A 17620-nucleotide genomic window follows, 5' to 3' on the forward strand; every position below is an offset into this window, starting at 1 on the left:
GTCCTAGTTTCTAGACATTAAGATCAAACTGTGCTACACAATAAAGAACAACTTATCTCCTAACCTATACTCCTCCCAACCTCTTTCAGAATATGAATAAATTTTGATTGCGATGTATCAATAAATTTTGAGAATGTATATAACACAATTTATTTAATAAAAATGTCAAAAATTGTAACTAAAACTATCAATTATCACAATTAGTATTTATTAAATTGTAAAAAATAATATTAATGATCGAAATTATTAGTTAGGAATAATTAATAAAAAGGAATAATATTAGCATAATTTAATAATATATATTCATTATATATTATAATATCTTAGTTATTTGTTGAAACATAATCTTGATGTTGTTCTTATGCTAATAATGAAAATTCAATTCATACAACATTTACGTCGTTTTTAATTTGTGAACTGAAATTACTTGGTAACAAAATGAAATAAATATTTAAATAAAAATAATCTTCAAATCAAGTGATAAAAAAATAAAATGTATATGAGCAGTTATGATATTTAAATTTTGCTAATAAAATTTTGTGAACATGACATTTATATTGCACAGACACAAAACATGAAACTCAAATTGAACTCAATGATAAAAATTCGAACTCAATAAAACCAATCAAACTCAATGAAATAAATTTTGCTTTACAGTAAATAAAAAATACGTACCCTATTTTTGAGTTTAAATAACTTTCCTCGCCTGGTCGTTCAAATGGTCACCTGCAATCTACTCCCGAACGGTCACCTACTCTGTTGTCGTCCTCTGCGCTTGCAAATGATCATCTGCAAGGTTCACAAGTGAAATGAATGGGAAAAACCAGACGAAACAAATCTTACAGGATCTCAGGAAAATTTCACAGGACCATCCTACGGGATTTCTGCCACGCATCACTAGCAAACTAGATGACTTTTTAAATCTCAGAGGGTGACGCTGTGAGATTTTCTTGATGAGGACTTCAGTTTTCTAACACGTGTTAAATCTTGCAGCACTAAGCTGTGAGATTGCGTGAGCAAATTAGAATTTTTTTCTCAAATAAAGTATTATTTAATATTTTATTTTATTTTAATAATAAAAGGGAAAACACTCCATATATTTCCCACCAGCATGAGAAAGATTTTAGACGTCAAGGAGATATTTTGGGTGGGAGTGCAGATATTTAGTGCTCAATTTAGGATCTGCTAGACGCTGTATTGCTCTCAGCTTATTACTTCAAAAATTAAAAGAAAATCGCTAACGGCAGCTTCCTCTTGCTCTACCTCTTCCTCCTCCACACCGGTTGGATCCACTGTCCACATTCCATGGAGTCCTCTGCGGTTTTGCAGCTCTCTTTCCCGCCGAAGCCCGACAGAATAAGAGCTTATCCTTCTCAACCATGGAAGCAGAAGCAGAGGACTTCTCTGCCCGCTCGCTTTCGCTGTCAAAAGATGTATGTCCCTGGTCGGTAATCCACTCACCATTCTTCACCAAAACCCTCTCTCTCTCTCTCGCTCTCTCTCTCTCTCTCTCTCTCTCTCTCTCTCGTTTTGTGGGTGATTTTTCTTAAATGGGTTTTTGTTTCAGGATTTGGAGAAGCGTCGCCAGAAGCCAAAGCGGCCAGAAATCTCCATAACTTCTTCACTTACGTCGCTGTTAGTATCGTCACCGCACAGCTTGAGGTTCTTGGTTTTTCTATGCCCCCCTTGTGATATCCTCATAGCTAATAAAAAAAAAAATACAGTTATCCTGATTGTTATAGAAAACTATATGATGCTCCAGCGGTACCCTTAATTTATAGGTACTACTAATGATTCTATTTTTCTATAATGTATCTGTGAGCTCACATGATATACAACAGTCCACCCATCATACTATTACTGACTATACATCAATGTTCTCTGATAGCCCACCTTATTATTTTCAGTCTGCGGAGTAAGTTCCTGCATGATTTAGAATCTTAAATTTATATTTGTGTGGATTTAAATAATATTAGATATAAATTTAAACTATATTCTATTTAGATCTATACTAATACCCATGAATAAAAAATTGGGCTTCCAAACACCGACCCAAATATTGTCTTTGATTGCCCATCTTATTATTTTCAACCTGCAGAAAGTTGCTATTTCATAGGACATATTAATTGTGGTCCATTTACCATGGTTTTTATGCAAATATATAACATATCCCTCAAAAACATGCCTTATGATTCGCTAAAGTGAAGACAATATGGCTTGAGGCTTTTGGCCGTAAAAGATTTTAAGGAGCTCTTACTTAAGCTCAGACAATAGGCAACACTTCTCAAGTACAAGTACAAAATGGTTTTTGTATAGAAGCTTCTTCTAATTGGGTGTAATCATATGTCTCGTGCAAAGTCTTAAATTTTGATTTCGACTCAAATGTTGAAGCTTCAAAAGTACGGAATTTTTGATTCCGATGTCAATTTCGATTTCGATTTGAAAAAATAACATAAATTAGTAATCAAGCATGAAATTTTTTGTGAAACTTTAAAAATGGTTAACAAACATAATAATATTAGTTTTAGGATTAATATATTACAAATTAAATACATCTATGGTTTGTATGAAGTGGAAAAGTTATAAAATAGTATGTGTATCAAACATATTTATAAGATAATATACATTAAACATATTCAGTTAATATAAATGAAATTCATAAATCATTTAAATGTTATTTATAATACAAATAATGATAATTTAGACATTAATGGTTAAATAAATTGTTAATGTAAGTTTATTTTTTCATATAATTTCAAAAGCACTTGTAATAATCTTTTGTTTTGATAAAATAAATAAAATAAATTAAGTTAGAAATTTCACTTCACTTCTAAATTTCTCATTTGAATTTTGGCGAAATTTCATCGTATAATTAAAATTTCGACAAATTTCCTTAAAATTTTGAAATTTCGATAAATTTCAAATGATTCGTTGAGATTTCGACGGAAATTATGCAAGACAGAAATCGATTGCCATTTTGATTTCAAGGGTGACGGAAATCGGAAATTTTGTGAAAATTTGAGACCATGGTCTCATGTATGTTGGGGTAATTTCAGCTTGAGCTGTTTCTTTGGCAGAGCAGAGCTATAATCCTGAGGCATATGAGGAGTTGATGGAATTCTTGAGCAGACACTCCTTGAATGATGGGGACAAGTTCTGCGCAAATTTGATGCGGGAATCTTCCAGGCATAAAAACTTAGGTATACCAATGATTGCATTCTCAAGTGCCATACGTACATTTTTAGTACATGGGATGACATAAGAGTATATTACTTGATTTCTTCATACCTTCAAATTACATTTTTGTTACATTCCATTCCATTTCACAAAAGAAATGTGATTTTATTTTACTACTAGAAAGTTCTGACTTCTGAAAATGGGAATGTCTTGTTACTGAACCATGGGGGCTACTGATACCTGGCAGCCCTGCGCATTTTAGAGGTCAGTACATTATTTATGAACAAAGCATGTTTGGATCCTTTGTATGCCCGTTTGAATCACTGGGGTGAAGCATTCTGTGGTGTCTTCTTCTAGGTTCGGTCTGCATACTGCAAAAATGATTTTGAGTGGGACAACTTGAAGCGTTTGGCAGTCAAGGTCAGTATTTGCTCCTCTGCTGCTAACATTTTGGTAACTTTCTTGTGCATCTAGTTGAAGGGGAATGCTGGGTTTTGCAGATGGTTGATGAATCCAACACAAGGCTCATGAGGGAATATGTTTTGGAAACTACCACTCAGGCGGAGAATGAAAACTGAACATTCTCTGTACCAGCTTGCATTTCCCACGTGCTTACATGCATGCACGTGCTCAAACCCTCGAGAATTTTATGTAGTATGCACAATGAGTACATCATGTTCGTCCATTTTACACGCGCATGTAATAGAAGAGGTCTTTGCCATGGACCTGAACCTTAACAATTCTTGGTTAATAATGTGCGTATAGCGTTAAAGGGCAGAATGACATTCTTCTTCTGGAACATATTGAACACGCAAGAAGTTTATAGGGACACAGTATACTAACACGTTGCTTTGCTTTAGGAAAGTACAAAATGTATTCCATTGATATTTGTATATTTGTATAGATTCTATAGAACAAGATGTTCAACTACGAAACTCAACAGAAAATAAAAAATGGGTGCAAATGGGTGTCAAGTCCTAGTCAAAACAAAATGATACAGTCAGGTCACCAGTCCATCACTTTTTTTATGAAAAAAAAAAATGATGAAGCAATTTCTTTGGGCCATATAAGCTTTTGGTCCATTTTCTACCGGCTAAAATAGCACCATTATCTGGAGTACAAATATTTTAAAATAATTTTCTTGTACATGGTTCTCTTTTCTCGTAGAATAGTAACACATCATCCATAAATTGAGAAAATCCCTTTCCGCCCATAGCAACTAAACTTCCATTGCTTCATTTTTCTTCACAAGCTGCAAATAAAAGAAAAAAAAATAAGGAAAATGGAAGGAAAGAGCTCTCGCTGCATGTGTGCTATGTCTGACATGGAGGGAGAACATGCCTCTGGTCAACCAATAGGTAACACTTCAAAATAAACAAATTACCTCGATATAGTGATGAGGTCACTTGAAGCATGGATATACCCTGTGCTGAAATATGACTGAGCATTTTCTTCGATATTCTCCAGCCTGCATTTCATTGGTAAATATGTTTCATATTGATCAAGGCCTGAATTTTTTTGACAAAATTACAATACAAATTGATTTTCCCACCCACAAATGGATGACACTAATATATCCATACTATCAAAATCCAACGACACTTGGTTTGAATATATATATATACAAAGAATTTCTTTCTTTCTTTCTGTACCCATAAATCTCATGAGAAGTACCCAAAGATTCATGACAAACGTTGATGGAGATTCTCTTGAAGCAATAATGCCTTGATCTAGTCACCAACAAAGCCACAAAGAACTATCTAAATTGATTCTTTTCTTCCAATTGCATCAAAGGAATTATGAAAAAGGGGTTTGGAAAGAAACAGCAAGTCTTCTAAAAATGTCCATGGGAAACATCTGACTATCATCATTTTGACAGAGTAGTAGACAAGGCAGGTCTTTATGATGGAGCTGTCAAACAGCTGAGTCAACTCCATTTTGCAATTTCTATTTTTAGGAATCTCACATATCCTAGCATGATGAGAGACAAATTGCTCAAAGAAGAGATCTAGTTTGGAGTTTGGACAGGAAATTTACCTGTAAACATAATTTACCATGATACCTCCACTTTGAAGAAGGCCCTTTTCTGATCGATCTGCCATCCAGTTCAGTCTTTCAATCATCTGTTCACATTAAGAACTGCGTGATGAGAATTGAGCTCTTCCTGATTTAAATTTCAGCAAAAGCTTCTCTTTCCTCAGCACACTGAGGAAAGCAATGAAAGCTACAGTTGATACCAAACACAATGACATTAGATGTCACTAAAGCAATTTTTGTTTTAAAGGGTCGCAAACAAGACAACACATTTGACATTTCATTAAGTAGCTCCACACAAAATCAACACTAGTTAAACCAATAAGTCTATCATTTTGCATATTACTGTCAAAAAACTGGTCGTCTCCAAGAACATTCAAACCAGATCAAGTAGTGCACTCCCAAGGAATTTCAAATGCACTAGCTTTAACAGGCAGATTATTTGTCAAAAAGCTCTCTCTTGATTGTGCAAAGTAACTCAAAACTTTGATTTGTAATTATGCCCACTTAATTAATGCACACATTTTTCTTAGGATTAATGATTCAATTATACAAGTGTTGCAACACAATCCAAAAGCAGCTCCAAACTCTTCTGCTAAAGCAAAGATCCCAAAGGTATGTCGATGAAAACTTAAAAATATAAATGATAGCATGGCTAACTAATATTTCTTCATGCAACAAAAATTTCATTGTCATGGATTAAAAAAAAAAAATACTATGAATATTAATGTTGCATGACATACCGCACCATTCTGCAAGTGAAAATTAGCAACAGAATCTAGAGCTTTTCCTCTCTTTTTCTCTTGCAGGAGGTATCTGCATACATTCAAACAAATATATGTAAACACATAAATTCATTGATGCAGATCTTGTTTTCATATATTACTCCCAGTCTATGTTTTCCATGTAGGGTAGACTTGTGCAGTTTATAAGCTCCAATCATCCCAATTTTAGCATTTTGGGCTAGTTGGCCAGACCAAGGCTTCTTGGCCTATTGGGTTTGGTTTGAAGCACTGCAGACAGTATAAGGGCAATTGACAAGGATCGTTTGGATCACAATGGAAAAGCACTTTTTTGAAAAAAAAAAGTACTGAATTAGAAAAGTACTGAAGTCTTATGTACTTATAAAATAAGTTGTGTTTGGATATATATATATATATATATATAAGTGTTGTATGAATTCTTCAGCATATAATTAATATATTATAACACAACAGAAAATAATATATGATTATTAAATGATGTTACTAATAATATTACTAAATAACTAAATATTTCATCAATATTTTCTAATTAATATTTTTAATTAACATTTTCTATTAAATAAAATGATGTATGATTAATTATCTAGTTAGGGGGGAGAGATGTGCACCACCAGATCCAGTGAAGCACCATCAAATCCGCAGAGCACCACCAGATTTGGCGGCAAAGGCAGCCTGAGGCCCAGGTTACTCCTCATGCATGAGAGAGAGAGAGAGAGAGAGAGAGAGAGAGGGTGGCTCCATGGTGGAGGCGGAGGCAGCTCAGGTCCTCCATGTGTGAGAGGGAGAAGGAGAGAGGGAAAAGAGAAGAATTACGAGTTGCCACTGCTACCATTTATAATACTCTATACACAGTAACTTGTGTGGGGAATCAGGCATTTGTAATGGATGAGCATTACCCATAAGGAGTTGGCTATTGCCAAGTGGAGTTGAGCAAACTTGTGTCCAACTTGAATGAGGGGAGCTTGTGACATGCTGTGAGAAGGACGTGAAAAATTTGGCTGAGAGAAATTGTTACACTCTAGTTTCCAGCCCCATTAACTGTAGGGAGAAGGATTATGTTGTTGACAAGGAAAGTTCTATAGGACAGTTAAAAGACAAGAAAAAAATATAACTCAACGTTGAGCAACTAAAAAACCACATATCCAAAAAGTAGTGGCTGCAAAAATGAAAATGATAAGATTTTTTTAGTACTAATATAATGTGTGGACGGCAGAAGAGAATTCACGTAGTTGATCTCACCTAGTGTGACTTCAGGGTTGGTAAATTGTTGTATATAATAAGGTCAGGAAAACATACTAGTAATAAACCTAGCTTACGCAATTTGGTTAGAAGGCCAACCTAAAAGTTCGTGAGTAGCTGAGTTTGGTCCACGACATTGCACTTATTCTACATAGCAAGGATTTTCTATGAGCAGACAGCACTTTTACTTCATTTTCAAAAATTAATGGTTTCTTGTTGCATGTGATCAATTCACTGCCAAATCCACTGATGTAAATCTCCACGTGTTACTTAAGCAGCAAAGCTAAAGGCCACCCAAATTAGATTGCTACATTCCACAGTTGAGTTTTATGGCTGAATGATGGTTTCAAATACAAAATATGCTGTTTCCATATACACCATCATATGTAACAACTAAGAGACTAACTACTAAAATTCAGGCAATAATTAAGCTGATCATAAATTTAGTCATGGAAAGTCTAATAAATTCCTGTATTTTCCCTATGAACAAGTTTTGATAGCATGGAATATACCTAGCACAAAGTCGCATTAAAGGAGTCTTTAACACTGGCAATAGTCCATCTGAATTAGTCCACTCATAGTTTGTTGATGTCAGCAGGTTCCACATCACTTCCATTCCATTTTTCCCAGCAACAGATTCCCTGTAAATTGGATAAGTAAGAAGATGATAACAACATCATCACGAATGCAATTCAACAGAATGATGATGGAAATTTTTTCTGCAGAAACACATTAAGAAATTATGATCCATGAATGCTTATGGACAGCTAGTTTATTTATGCATAAACTTTTAAGCCACATGAATCATCACCAGAAGGGACTACAGAAACAAGTAAATAAAGTAAGACAGCTCAAATTTCATTCAGAAAACACAGGGAGCAGTATGCTCAATAAACTAGTTATAGTTCTGTAAAGTCTACCCTTTTTTATTTAAAGAGGGGGCAAGACCTGAGATATCATCTGAACCCCATACCCATCTCCCAGCCTCAAGAAAATACCAACACCCTAAACCAATGAAAAGAAAAAGAGAAGGGGGGGGGGGGGTCGGGGTTTCATTCTAAAAGTTGTTGAAGCTAGTGAAAAAAATATATAAAGAAAACTTGGACAATCGGGGAAAAAAAATATTTCAAATCTTCATAAAGAGGTAATATGTATAATTCCATACCAATCGTCCCCCCTCCTCGCTCTCTGGTAGCTTAAGGAGTTGATGAAATTATTGCAATTGTGCGTGAGAGAGAGGTCTACCAAGGGAGTTCATGAAATTTTCAGAGTTTCTAAATTTTTTCATATTCATTTTTGGGGGATTGCCCATGACAATATGTCTGTTCCAGTAATAACTTAAAAAAATTAAAAAAAAAATCAATGTAGCCAACCTAAATAGTTGCGAATTGGTATGGAAGCTTTAGTTGTTACTGTTGCAGTTATTGGTGTTATTGTTATTGATGTTGTTCTTGTTATTGACTCTAGAAAAAAAAATTTGCACCTCAAAATGCCTGGGAAAACATTATGGAATTTCTTGAATTTTGCGAAGGTTGTAAACCTCCCATTCAGGATAAAACTAAAAAACGATTCAAATAACCTACTGTAATGGCATGAATTAAAGCTTACACAGATGAGTCCAAAAGTGCCCTTTCTTCTTCTGGCTGAAGTATATTCTCCTGGAATGTGGAACCAAATCCATCTGCTGATGAATGGGCAACATTCAGAGTCTCTGCTTCAGCAAGCTTTGAATGAGATGCTAATTTGGACAGGAGCCATTGCATGAACCCCGGGATTGGGCTAAGTGTTGCAAATTTCTAGATGCAACAATTACAAAATGTCAGAAAGTACTGCCACCACAAAGTCTTGGGCAGATAATATGATTAAATCAGAAATCCTGATAAGTAGCTTAAACAGATGGACACTCAAAACATTTATTGGTGCTCTTTTCCTTTCCCTTTTGATTGAATATGCAAAAGTAACGTACTTACCTTAATTAAAACTATTAAAAAAAAAATAAAAATCAGGACAATGTAAATCAGCTTGATGTCATAGAACTTCTTGATTTATGGATTCTACCTCTTTGGGAATGTTCAAGCCAATTTTGTTTCATCTAAAATTTGTGACAAGTTTGCACCACGTAAAAGTTCTGGCATGCCCTTTTTAACAATGAAGCATAGAAATATTGCACACAAAAAGAAAAGACTGGGCGACAAACACAATCAACCACATTCTGTTATAATCTAAAGAATAAACAAGTCAACCTGTCAAGGCTAGCAGCCTGGAAATTGTTCAATGAGATTAAGGATATATACCAACAGTTGCAGAAATTCTATAAAAGAATCATGAAAATTTTAATCCTGGACCCTGATCTGCTTCTAAAATTTCGTGTGGTTTTTTTCCAATGCTCTCTCCTCTTTCCTCCCTCATTACTGCTCCTTGGCATCATGGCCTGCCACAGAATATGAAAGAAGAGGATTGCTATCAAGCCTTTCAGATTTAAGGTAAACTCTCTTTGATCTGAGACTGGATAAATTGGGAAAGGGAGAATTTCTGTCTGTTCTTGAGTGTAATCTGAAGTGAAATCGATGGGTGGGGCTTTCTGTGGAAGTGGAAAAATGGTTTTTGGACGGTCTGGATTCAAATTTTTGCAGGCTGGGAAGGGGGTTTTCAAAGCACTAGGTTTGGTAGTGTGAGGTATTGGTTGGAAATTCAACCAACAAACTTGGGAAGTTTTTTTAGATAGAGCTGGGCTGGAAGGAAAGATATTTTTCAGTGTTCTTTCCCAAATGATCAAAAAGGGATGGATGGGGAAACCTGGTGCAAGAATTCTGTGTACATTTAGGGTTTTCCCAAATGAAAAGATTGGTGTTGGCGAACATTAGCAGGGGGGCAGTCATTCTAGGAGCAATAGCAGAGAAGAACGGTCTCTATGATAAATGTGGTTGCATGATGCAGATGCAGCAGCAACATGGGATGCAGCAAATGCAGCAACAGGTGAAGCAGCAGATGCAGGCAAAGCAGCAGTCTGATTGTCCCTCCCTGACTCCAATGGCAGACGCGGCCAGGTATTGTTGGGGATGGGGGTGCCTCACCATCAATTTGGACTTGAGACAAAGGTATTGAGGACTTGGGCCGATTGAGTAAACATGTCGTAAGTCCAAATAATTTTAATGGTGATCTGGCCCAATTTACAGCCCAATAGAAATTGCATGAAAGGCAACTTGTTCTGGGAGCCACAGCAGAGAAGAACATGTTGACTCTATGAGTCCAATCTTGTTTTGATAATGACAAATCACTTGGTATTGGATCTGTGTATTGAGATTGTGAACAGGAACAATATTTAGCATGCACGGAAGGCTAGAAAGTCATGGAAGCCATGAAGACTAAAGTATATACATCTTGGAAAAATCTATGGAACTAAAAGAGTAGAAGAATGAAGATGCAAGCAGCAAGTTCAAGATCGTCATGGGAATGAGTATTTAGAACTGAATGTATTTACATATTTCGTATGATTTAATTCGAAACTCAAAATATACCCTAGACTAACCTTAGGACTCATGCATCTCATGAACATATTTAGGGGATATTTATGGACTTAGAGATGTTTTAAAACCCCGGAAAATATTTTATAAAAGAGCAAAGAAAGAGTGCAAAAGCAGATTTTTGAAACTAAAAGAAAAATCCAAAAAATGGTTTGTTCAGAAGACCGAACTCCCTGACCAGAAGACTGAAGTGTCAACTTCAGAAAATTGAAGTGTACGCTCAGTCGTCTGAAGATGCAACTTCAGAAGACTAAAGTTTAAGATCAGTCGTCTAAAGAATTTCTTCAGAAGACCGAAGATTAAATTCAGTCGTCTGAAGAATTATTAGAGAAACATAAAAACAAGCAGAAGCATACCAAAAGACTGAACCCGCAACTTAAGAAGTCTGAATCCCAACTTCAGACGTCTGACCCTGTGTCCAACTTAATTTTTCGAAGCTCTAAGGAACTTCAGTCATTTGAGCCTTAACCCTTAGTCGTCTGAACCTGTAGGAAAGTTAAAAATTTAATTTTTAATGAGAGAACACACGAGTTATTTCTTAATCAAGTTGATCCAATTTTTATTGAGAGAACACGCGAGTTATTTCTTAATCAAGTTGATCCAACAGGTAAGACTCATCTTAAGGGCAAGGTTATCTATATAATCGACATCTAAACCCTAGTGCCCCTAAGAAAAAGAACTTTTTGCATACGATTGAGTGAATTGAACGTTTAGCACAACTTGGGAGAATTTTGAACACACTGCTGAAATTTTTGCTTGGGATTTCAAAGCTTATACGTCAAATCTGAGCTAAGGCTACATTGATCTTCAAAAGGCATTCTAGCAATCGTTGTGCATTCAACTTGGTATTGAGGTTCGGTAAATCGATTTTCTTGTAAATATTTATTCTCAAAGAGCTTTTCATCTGAATTGATTTGCTTGTTAATATTTATTCTCAAAGAGCTTTTCATCTCAAAATCCATTATTGAATATTATTTGAGAAATTGATCTTGAGTGTGCTTATTTTATATTGTTTTGACAAGATCACTACTTGAGAAAAGTTTTGCCATTGCATAAATATTCTTTGATTCAAGTGTGTATTCATTTAAACATTCGATAGTACAAAATCACTTGATTAAATATCCATAGAGTTCATAACTATATATATTATCGTGGGATATTTTCTAAAAAATATTATATTGGGTTTTAATCTTTTATATATATATATATTCATATACAAAGATCATATTGTGTTTTGAATATTTGGAATAAAACTTATTGATCTTGATCTTTATAATATTCAAGACAATCTAGAAAGTTGAACTAGAACTCTAAGTTCTCCAAAGCATTTACTTATATAATTATCTTGGGAGATTTGATAAAAGGGAAATTTGGTGAATCATATCATTCATATAACGATTATATCGTTACATACATACTGAGCTTCAAGTTTCATCATATGGATATGTGTTAGGTTTTCAATTGAATTCACTAGCTTTGTTAGAAGCTATATTGAGTTGTTTTACAGATTTGAAATTTTATATTGTAATCACGGTTCGGGTTGTGAACCGGGTGAGGAGGAAACTGTGCCTTTTGTCAGCAAGGGAAGCTCCGTCCTGGTTAAATGAGCAGAGATTTAGTGGAATCCTTGAGTGGGTTGCTCAAGGCGAGGACGTAGGCCGGGTTGGCTGAACTTCGTAAAAACTGTGTTTGCCTTCTCTCTTCCTTTACTCCTTTTAATTTCCGTAACGCATTTCATTACTTGTCTTGCATGCGTGTATGTTGAATAGCCCCACACGCACTTAATAATTAATTGGGTAAAATAGAATTTATTGAGATAATCATTTGAATCAGTTTCAAACCCCCGCAAATAATTTGTTTAATATAGAAATAGGGATTAAGTAGTAAGTAATAGTAAAGGTTTTTGAAAATACCCAATTCACCCCCCTCTTGGGATTACACCTAAATTAACATTTGGTATCAGAGAGGGTTTACATAGACTTAATTGTTCATTTGTAAAAAGATCACATGACACACATCGGTGTAACTCCATTCGGTGAAGGACACTCGTCCACTAGACCACCTATTTTCTGCGGTGTAAATTACACCTAGTGGAAAAGAAGAATGAGTATATATCTTTTAAATGTAGATTGGAAAGTGTGGAAAATTGTTTTCAAGGGAAACCATGTTCCTATGAAAGTAGTTGATAAGATTAATCTACCCAAAACTGAAGATGAGTATACTGAAGAGGACTGGAAATCTGAGCAAATAAATGCTACTGCAATGAATCTGTTATTTTGTGCACTAGATGTAAATGAGTTAATAGGGTAATGACATGTAACTCTGCTAAAGAGATTTGGGAAAAATTAGAAGTTACATATGAAAGTACTAAAGAAGTAAAAGATAGTAGGATAGACATGCTCACTAGTGAGTATGAAGCATTTAAAATGACTACTGATGAATCTATTCAATCCATGTACACTTGATTCACACACATTATGAATTTTTTAAATGCTCTTGGTAAATCTTACCCTACTTATGAGTTGATCAAGAAAATACTCAGAGGATTACCACCAGTTTGGGAAGCTAAAGCTACTGCAATAGCAGAAGGGAGAAATCTCAAAGAGATGTCTGTTGATGAACTAATTGGATTGCTCATCACCTATAAGCTTGCAATAAATGAGAGGAAGAATGAGCAAATTAAAGCAAAGAAAGTCACAACACTTAAGGCATCATCTCACTGCTCCAGTGAGGGAAGTGATTCAGAATCGGATGATAACATGACACTCATCACTAAGAAATTTGGAGAGTTGATGAGAAAGAACAAGAAATACACCAAAAAATTCAAGGGCTCAAAAGCAGACAAGGGAGAGTCAAGCAGAAGGAAGCAAAAAGATGATCCCCACATGTGTTATAATTGTAGAGAATTTGGACACATCAAGTCGAATTGTCCCAAGCTGAAGAAAGTGTCTAAGAAAAAGAAGAAGAAGAAGACTCTAAAAGTGGGCCGGGACACATGCAGTACCAGTAGTTCAGATTCTGAATTCAGTGATGACGAGATTGTGAATCTATGTTTGATGGCTCACGATGACTACAAGGTACAATCTTTTTGTTCTGCTTCATCTTACTATTCAAGTGATTCAGAAAATGAAAATAGCATGCTTTCTTTTGATGAATTGCATCAGGATTATCTGTATACCCTTAAAATGCTTGAGAAAATGAATAAGAAAAACTATGGTTTGAAATTAAAATTGAAAGAATTTTCAAAGTTAGCTGAACGCCAAAATGAATCTTATGCATCTCTTATGAAAGACAAGGATTTGAAAATTAAGGAGTTCGAAAAGAATTTGAAAGATAAATCTAAAATTATTTGTAAATTTACTGAAGGTCAAAATAATTTTAAAAAACTCCTAGGAGCTCAAAGAAATTCCCCAGAGCAGGAAGGTTTTGGTTTTAATGGGAAGGAGAATCTAAAACAGAAACATCTCTACATGGGATATTTTGTAAGAGAGTCAAAATCATATGTTCCAACTAAAGACTATCATAGAAATATTACATGTTTTAAATGTAAGAAGTCAGGTTACATAAAATCTGACTGTCCTTTCAAAAATAAAGATGTCAAAATTAAGAAAGTCTAGAAAATCAAAGGAGAATCTAGTACGAACCCCCATGGACCCAAAAAAATATGGGTACCAAAAGTAGTTATCTGATTATGTCTTGCAGATGTGCTTGAGATCGTCCTCCTTGAAGGACAAGTGAATTATGGATAGCGGATGCTTGCGACATATGATAGGAGCTAAATTCGCATATATCATATCCAAAGATGAAGGATTCGTTACATTTGTAGATAACTCTAAAGGTAAAATCATTGGAGTTGGAAAAGTTGGCAAGGAACCTTCACTTGTCATTGATAATGTGTTGTTAGTCGATGGATTGTAACATAACTTATTGAGTATAAGTCAACTATGTGATAATGGTTATAAAGTCTCATTTGAACATGACAAATGCACTATAGAGAACAAATCTGAAAACAAAATATTGTTTACTGCTGATCGTCATGAAAATGTATACACCACTAGCCTTGATAATCTTACTTCTCAACATGTCACTTGTTTTTCTACCATAAATAAGATTAGTTGGATTTGGCATAAGAGACTAGGACACACAAACATCGACTTAATATCTAAACTTGTTAAGGAAGAATTAATTAAGGGATTGCCTAAGACTAAATTCGTGAAAGGTAAAATATGTGATGCATGCCAACTAGGAAAACAAGCAAGAATGAGCTTGATGAAGAAGAAAGTAATCTTTACTACTAGGCTACTTCAAATGTTACACTTAGATTTACTTGGCCCAAACCCAACTAAGAGTTTAGGAGGAAAATCATACGCATTCGTCATGGTTGATGATTATTCAAGACATACATGGGTACTCTTTTTAGGTCACAAAGATGAAATGAGTGAACAATTCATAAATCTGTGTAAAAAAATTCAAAATGAAAATGGTTATACTGTCACTAAAATCCGAGGTGATAGGGGTAGAGAATTTAAAAATAAAGTATGGAAGACTACTGCAATTCATTAGGAATAGCTCATAATTTTTCAGCTCCTAGAATACCATAGCAGAATGCTGTAGTTGAAAGGAAGAATAGGTCTATACAAGAAATGACCATAACTATGCTTAACGAACATAAACTACCTAAGTACTTCTTGGCTGAGACAGTAAATACCGCGTGCTATGTTCTAAATAGAGTATTGATTAGACCATCTCTAAATAAGACTCCGTACAAATTATGGAATGGTCATAGACCAAATATATCATATTTTCATGTCTTTGGCTGAAAATGTTTTGTGCTTAGAGACAATGAATATTTAGGAAAGTTTGATGTGAAATTAGATGAAGGTATCTTCCTAGGGTATGCCTTAGATAGTACAGCCTACAGAACATATAATAAACGAACATTAACCGTTATAGAATCCATTCATGTAGTATTCGATGAGTCAAATCCCTTCTCTAAAAGGACTGATGAAGATGAAATTGAGATAAATAAGGAATTTGAAAAACTGTCCACTAAAAATGATTCAGAAAAGAGAAATGAAATTAAGGAACCGTCAGTTGCAACTAATCAAATTGAAAATAAGATTAATGAACTACCTAGAGAATGGAAGTACATAAAGAATCATCCCATTGATCAAATAATAGGTGAACCATTATGTGGAGTAGCCACTCGATCCTCACTTAGGAATATGATTAGTCACTTTGCCTTTCTATCTCAAGAAAAACCTAGGAATGTGAGTGAAGCAATTGAGGATGAATCATGGGTGATATCCATACAAGAAGAGTTAAACTAGTTTGAGAGAAACAAAGTATGGACATTAGTTCCTAAACCTGAGGATAAGACAATTACTGGAACAAAATGGATATATAAGAACAAGAAAGATGAACATAGAATAGTTGTTAGAAATAAGGCAAGACTAGTAGCTTAGGGATATAACCAGGAAGAAGGAATAGATTTTGAAGAAACCTTTGCACCTGTAGATAGAATGGAAGTCATTCAAATGCTTTTAGCCTATGCTGCTTTTAAGGACTTCAAGCTATATCAAATGAATGTTAAAAGCACGTTTTTAAATAGCTACATAAATGAAGCGGTATATGTAGAACAACCCCCAAGCTTTGAAAACCATAAGAATCCAAATCACGTTTATAGACTAAGAAAAACCTTGTACGATTTAAAGCAAGCTCCTAGAGCTTGGTATGAGAGACCATGGTTCAAAATCGCGGTCGCGGGTAACGTCGCGAAACGGTCGCGGGTGTCGCGGGTCGCGGGAGACGCGGGTGTTACGTAACGGGAAGCGGGCGTAACGGTCGTGAATTTTTTTCACCCAGGCACAACCATGCCAAAATTAAAAAATAAGCATGAAATCCATTAATACATGATTTTTAATGAATTTTGAAGGCTTTCATTCAACCTACAAATGCTTTTTAATAGGCATTATGATTTTTATATTAATTTTAGTGCGCTGTTTACAAAAAAAAGCATATTTTTTTATAGTTTACATTACTTTAATGAGGAAAAAGATGTAGAAATGTAAGAATCAATTAATTAAAGTCATAAAGTTACTAAAAATGAATCAATACTCAATAGACTTAATACTCAATATACACATTACACATACATGAATTTAAAAAGTGATTAATATCAAATATCAATAAATAGTTGAAAATACATGAATACAATATTACAAATTTATAACATAACACATGTCACCACCAAAAAGAATGACGTAGAGGGTCTTCATAATTTGCATCTGTATCTTGAGATTGGGATGGGAAATTATCTCCCCATCCTTGTGGAAATACATAGTTGAATGAACCCAAGTTTGCGTCATTTTGTTGTTGCTCTTGAAAATGTACTGGTGATGAAAATTCTCCTGAATAATGTCTATAAGTTGGGGCAGGGGCTGACTCTGGGTAGTGTGTAGAAGAAGACTCACTAGATCCTGAGATTCCTGATCCACTGGGATAACAATGTGAGTCACGAGATGCATAATGTGGATATGCTAGATGAGATCCATATGATTGTGATGATGAATCATCTAAACCAAAGTCGCCAAAACTACGAACCACACCATATGAATCTTCAGTAGAATCGCTAGGGTCACCATGAGCACTCCTCCTTCTCCTGGGTTGTGAAGATTGGTTCCCTGGAGGAATACCCAAGTCATAATTTTCAGGTATGTCATGTAGTCCATAAGGATCAGAAGGACATATATCCCTTCCAAATGATGTCCCTGTATCATATCCATAATTATATTCTACACCGCCGCCTCCACCACCACCGCTGCCACCCCCCCCAACCCCAGCTCCAGCACCACTATTACTATCATCATCACTTGGTGGGCT

General features: G+C 35.1%; 2 protein-coding genes across 5 annotated transcripts in view; one reads left to right on the forward strand and one right to left on the reverse strand.

The window, feature by feature from the left end:
* Positions 1 to 1155: 1155 nt before the first annotated feature.
* LOC131162556 (chaperonin-like RBCX protein 1, chloroplastic) lies at positions 1156 to 3954 on the forward strand. Of its 3 annotated transcripts, none has more exons than XM_058119184.1 (6): positions 1156 to 1448; positions 1568 to 1662; positions 3083 to 3200; positions 3425 to 3441; positions 3535 to 3597; positions 3678 to 3954. In XM_058119184.1, exons 1-6 carry the CDS (start codon positions 1436 to 1438, stop codon positions 3753 to 3755), a joined length of 384 nt encoding a protein of 127 aa, XP_057975167.1. In that variant the 5' UTR covers positions 1156 to 1435; the 3' UTR covers positions 3756 to 3954. The 3 variants fall into 3 exon arrangements, with proteins under 3 accessions (XP_057975167.1, XP_057975153.1, XP_057975160.1); XM_058119170.1 differs by having other exon boundaries at positions 1156 to 1444; XM_058119177.1 differs by lacking the exons at positions 3425 to 3441; positions 3535 to 3597 and having other exon boundaries at positions 1156 to 1444; positions 3652 to 3954.
* A 73-nt stretch (positions 3955 to 4027) lies between these two features.
* LOC131162546 (uncharacterized) overlaps positions 4028 to 17620 on the reverse strand; it is a 49593-nt gene continuing 36000 nt past the window's right edge. For both annotated transcript variants that reach the window (XM_058119148.1, XM_058119157.1), the window contains 6 exons: positions 8823 to 9010; positions 7727 to 7855; positions 5955 to 6027; positions 5215 to 5300; positions 4562 to 4645; positions 4028 to 4429 (listed from right to left, as the gene is read on the reverse strand). In XM_058119148.1, the coding sequence (XP_057975131.1) occupies positions 4423 to 4429; positions 4562 to 4645; positions 5215 to 5300; positions 5955 to 6027; positions 7727 to 7855; positions 8823 to 9010 (567 nt within the window). In that variant the 3' untranslated portion in view covers positions 4028 to 4422. The remainder of the gene's footprint in view (positions 4430 to 4561; positions 4646 to 5214; positions 5301 to 5954; positions 6028 to 7726; positions 7856 to 8822; positions 9011 to 17620) is intronic.

The sequence above is a fragment of the Malania oleifera genome, chromosome 1 (genome assembly GCF_029873635.1).
Source record: "Malania oleifera isolate guangnan ecotype guangnan chromosome 1, ASM2987363v1, whole genome shotgun sequence".
Taxonomy (NCBI): Eukaryota; Viridiplantae; Streptophyta; class Magnoliopsida; order Santalales; family Ximeniaceae; genus Malania; species Malania oleifera.

What these genes read in the sequence shown, in the direction of transcription:
- LOC131162556 (XM_058119170.1), top strand. Translation starts at nt 1,306, where the DNA reads ATGGAGTCCTCTGCGGTTTTGCAGCTCTCTTTCCCGCCGAAGCCCGAC. An exon ending in TCAAAAGATGTATGTCCCTG is followed by an intron (nt 1,445 to 1,567) that starts GTCGGTAATCCA and finishes TTTTTGTTTCAG; the next exon opens with GATTTGGAGAAGCGTCGCCA. An exon ending in TCGTCACCGCACAGCTTGAG is followed by an intron (nt 1,663 to 3,082) that starts GTTCTTGGTTTT and finishes TTGGCAGAGCAG; the next exon opens with AGCTATAATCCTGAGGCATA.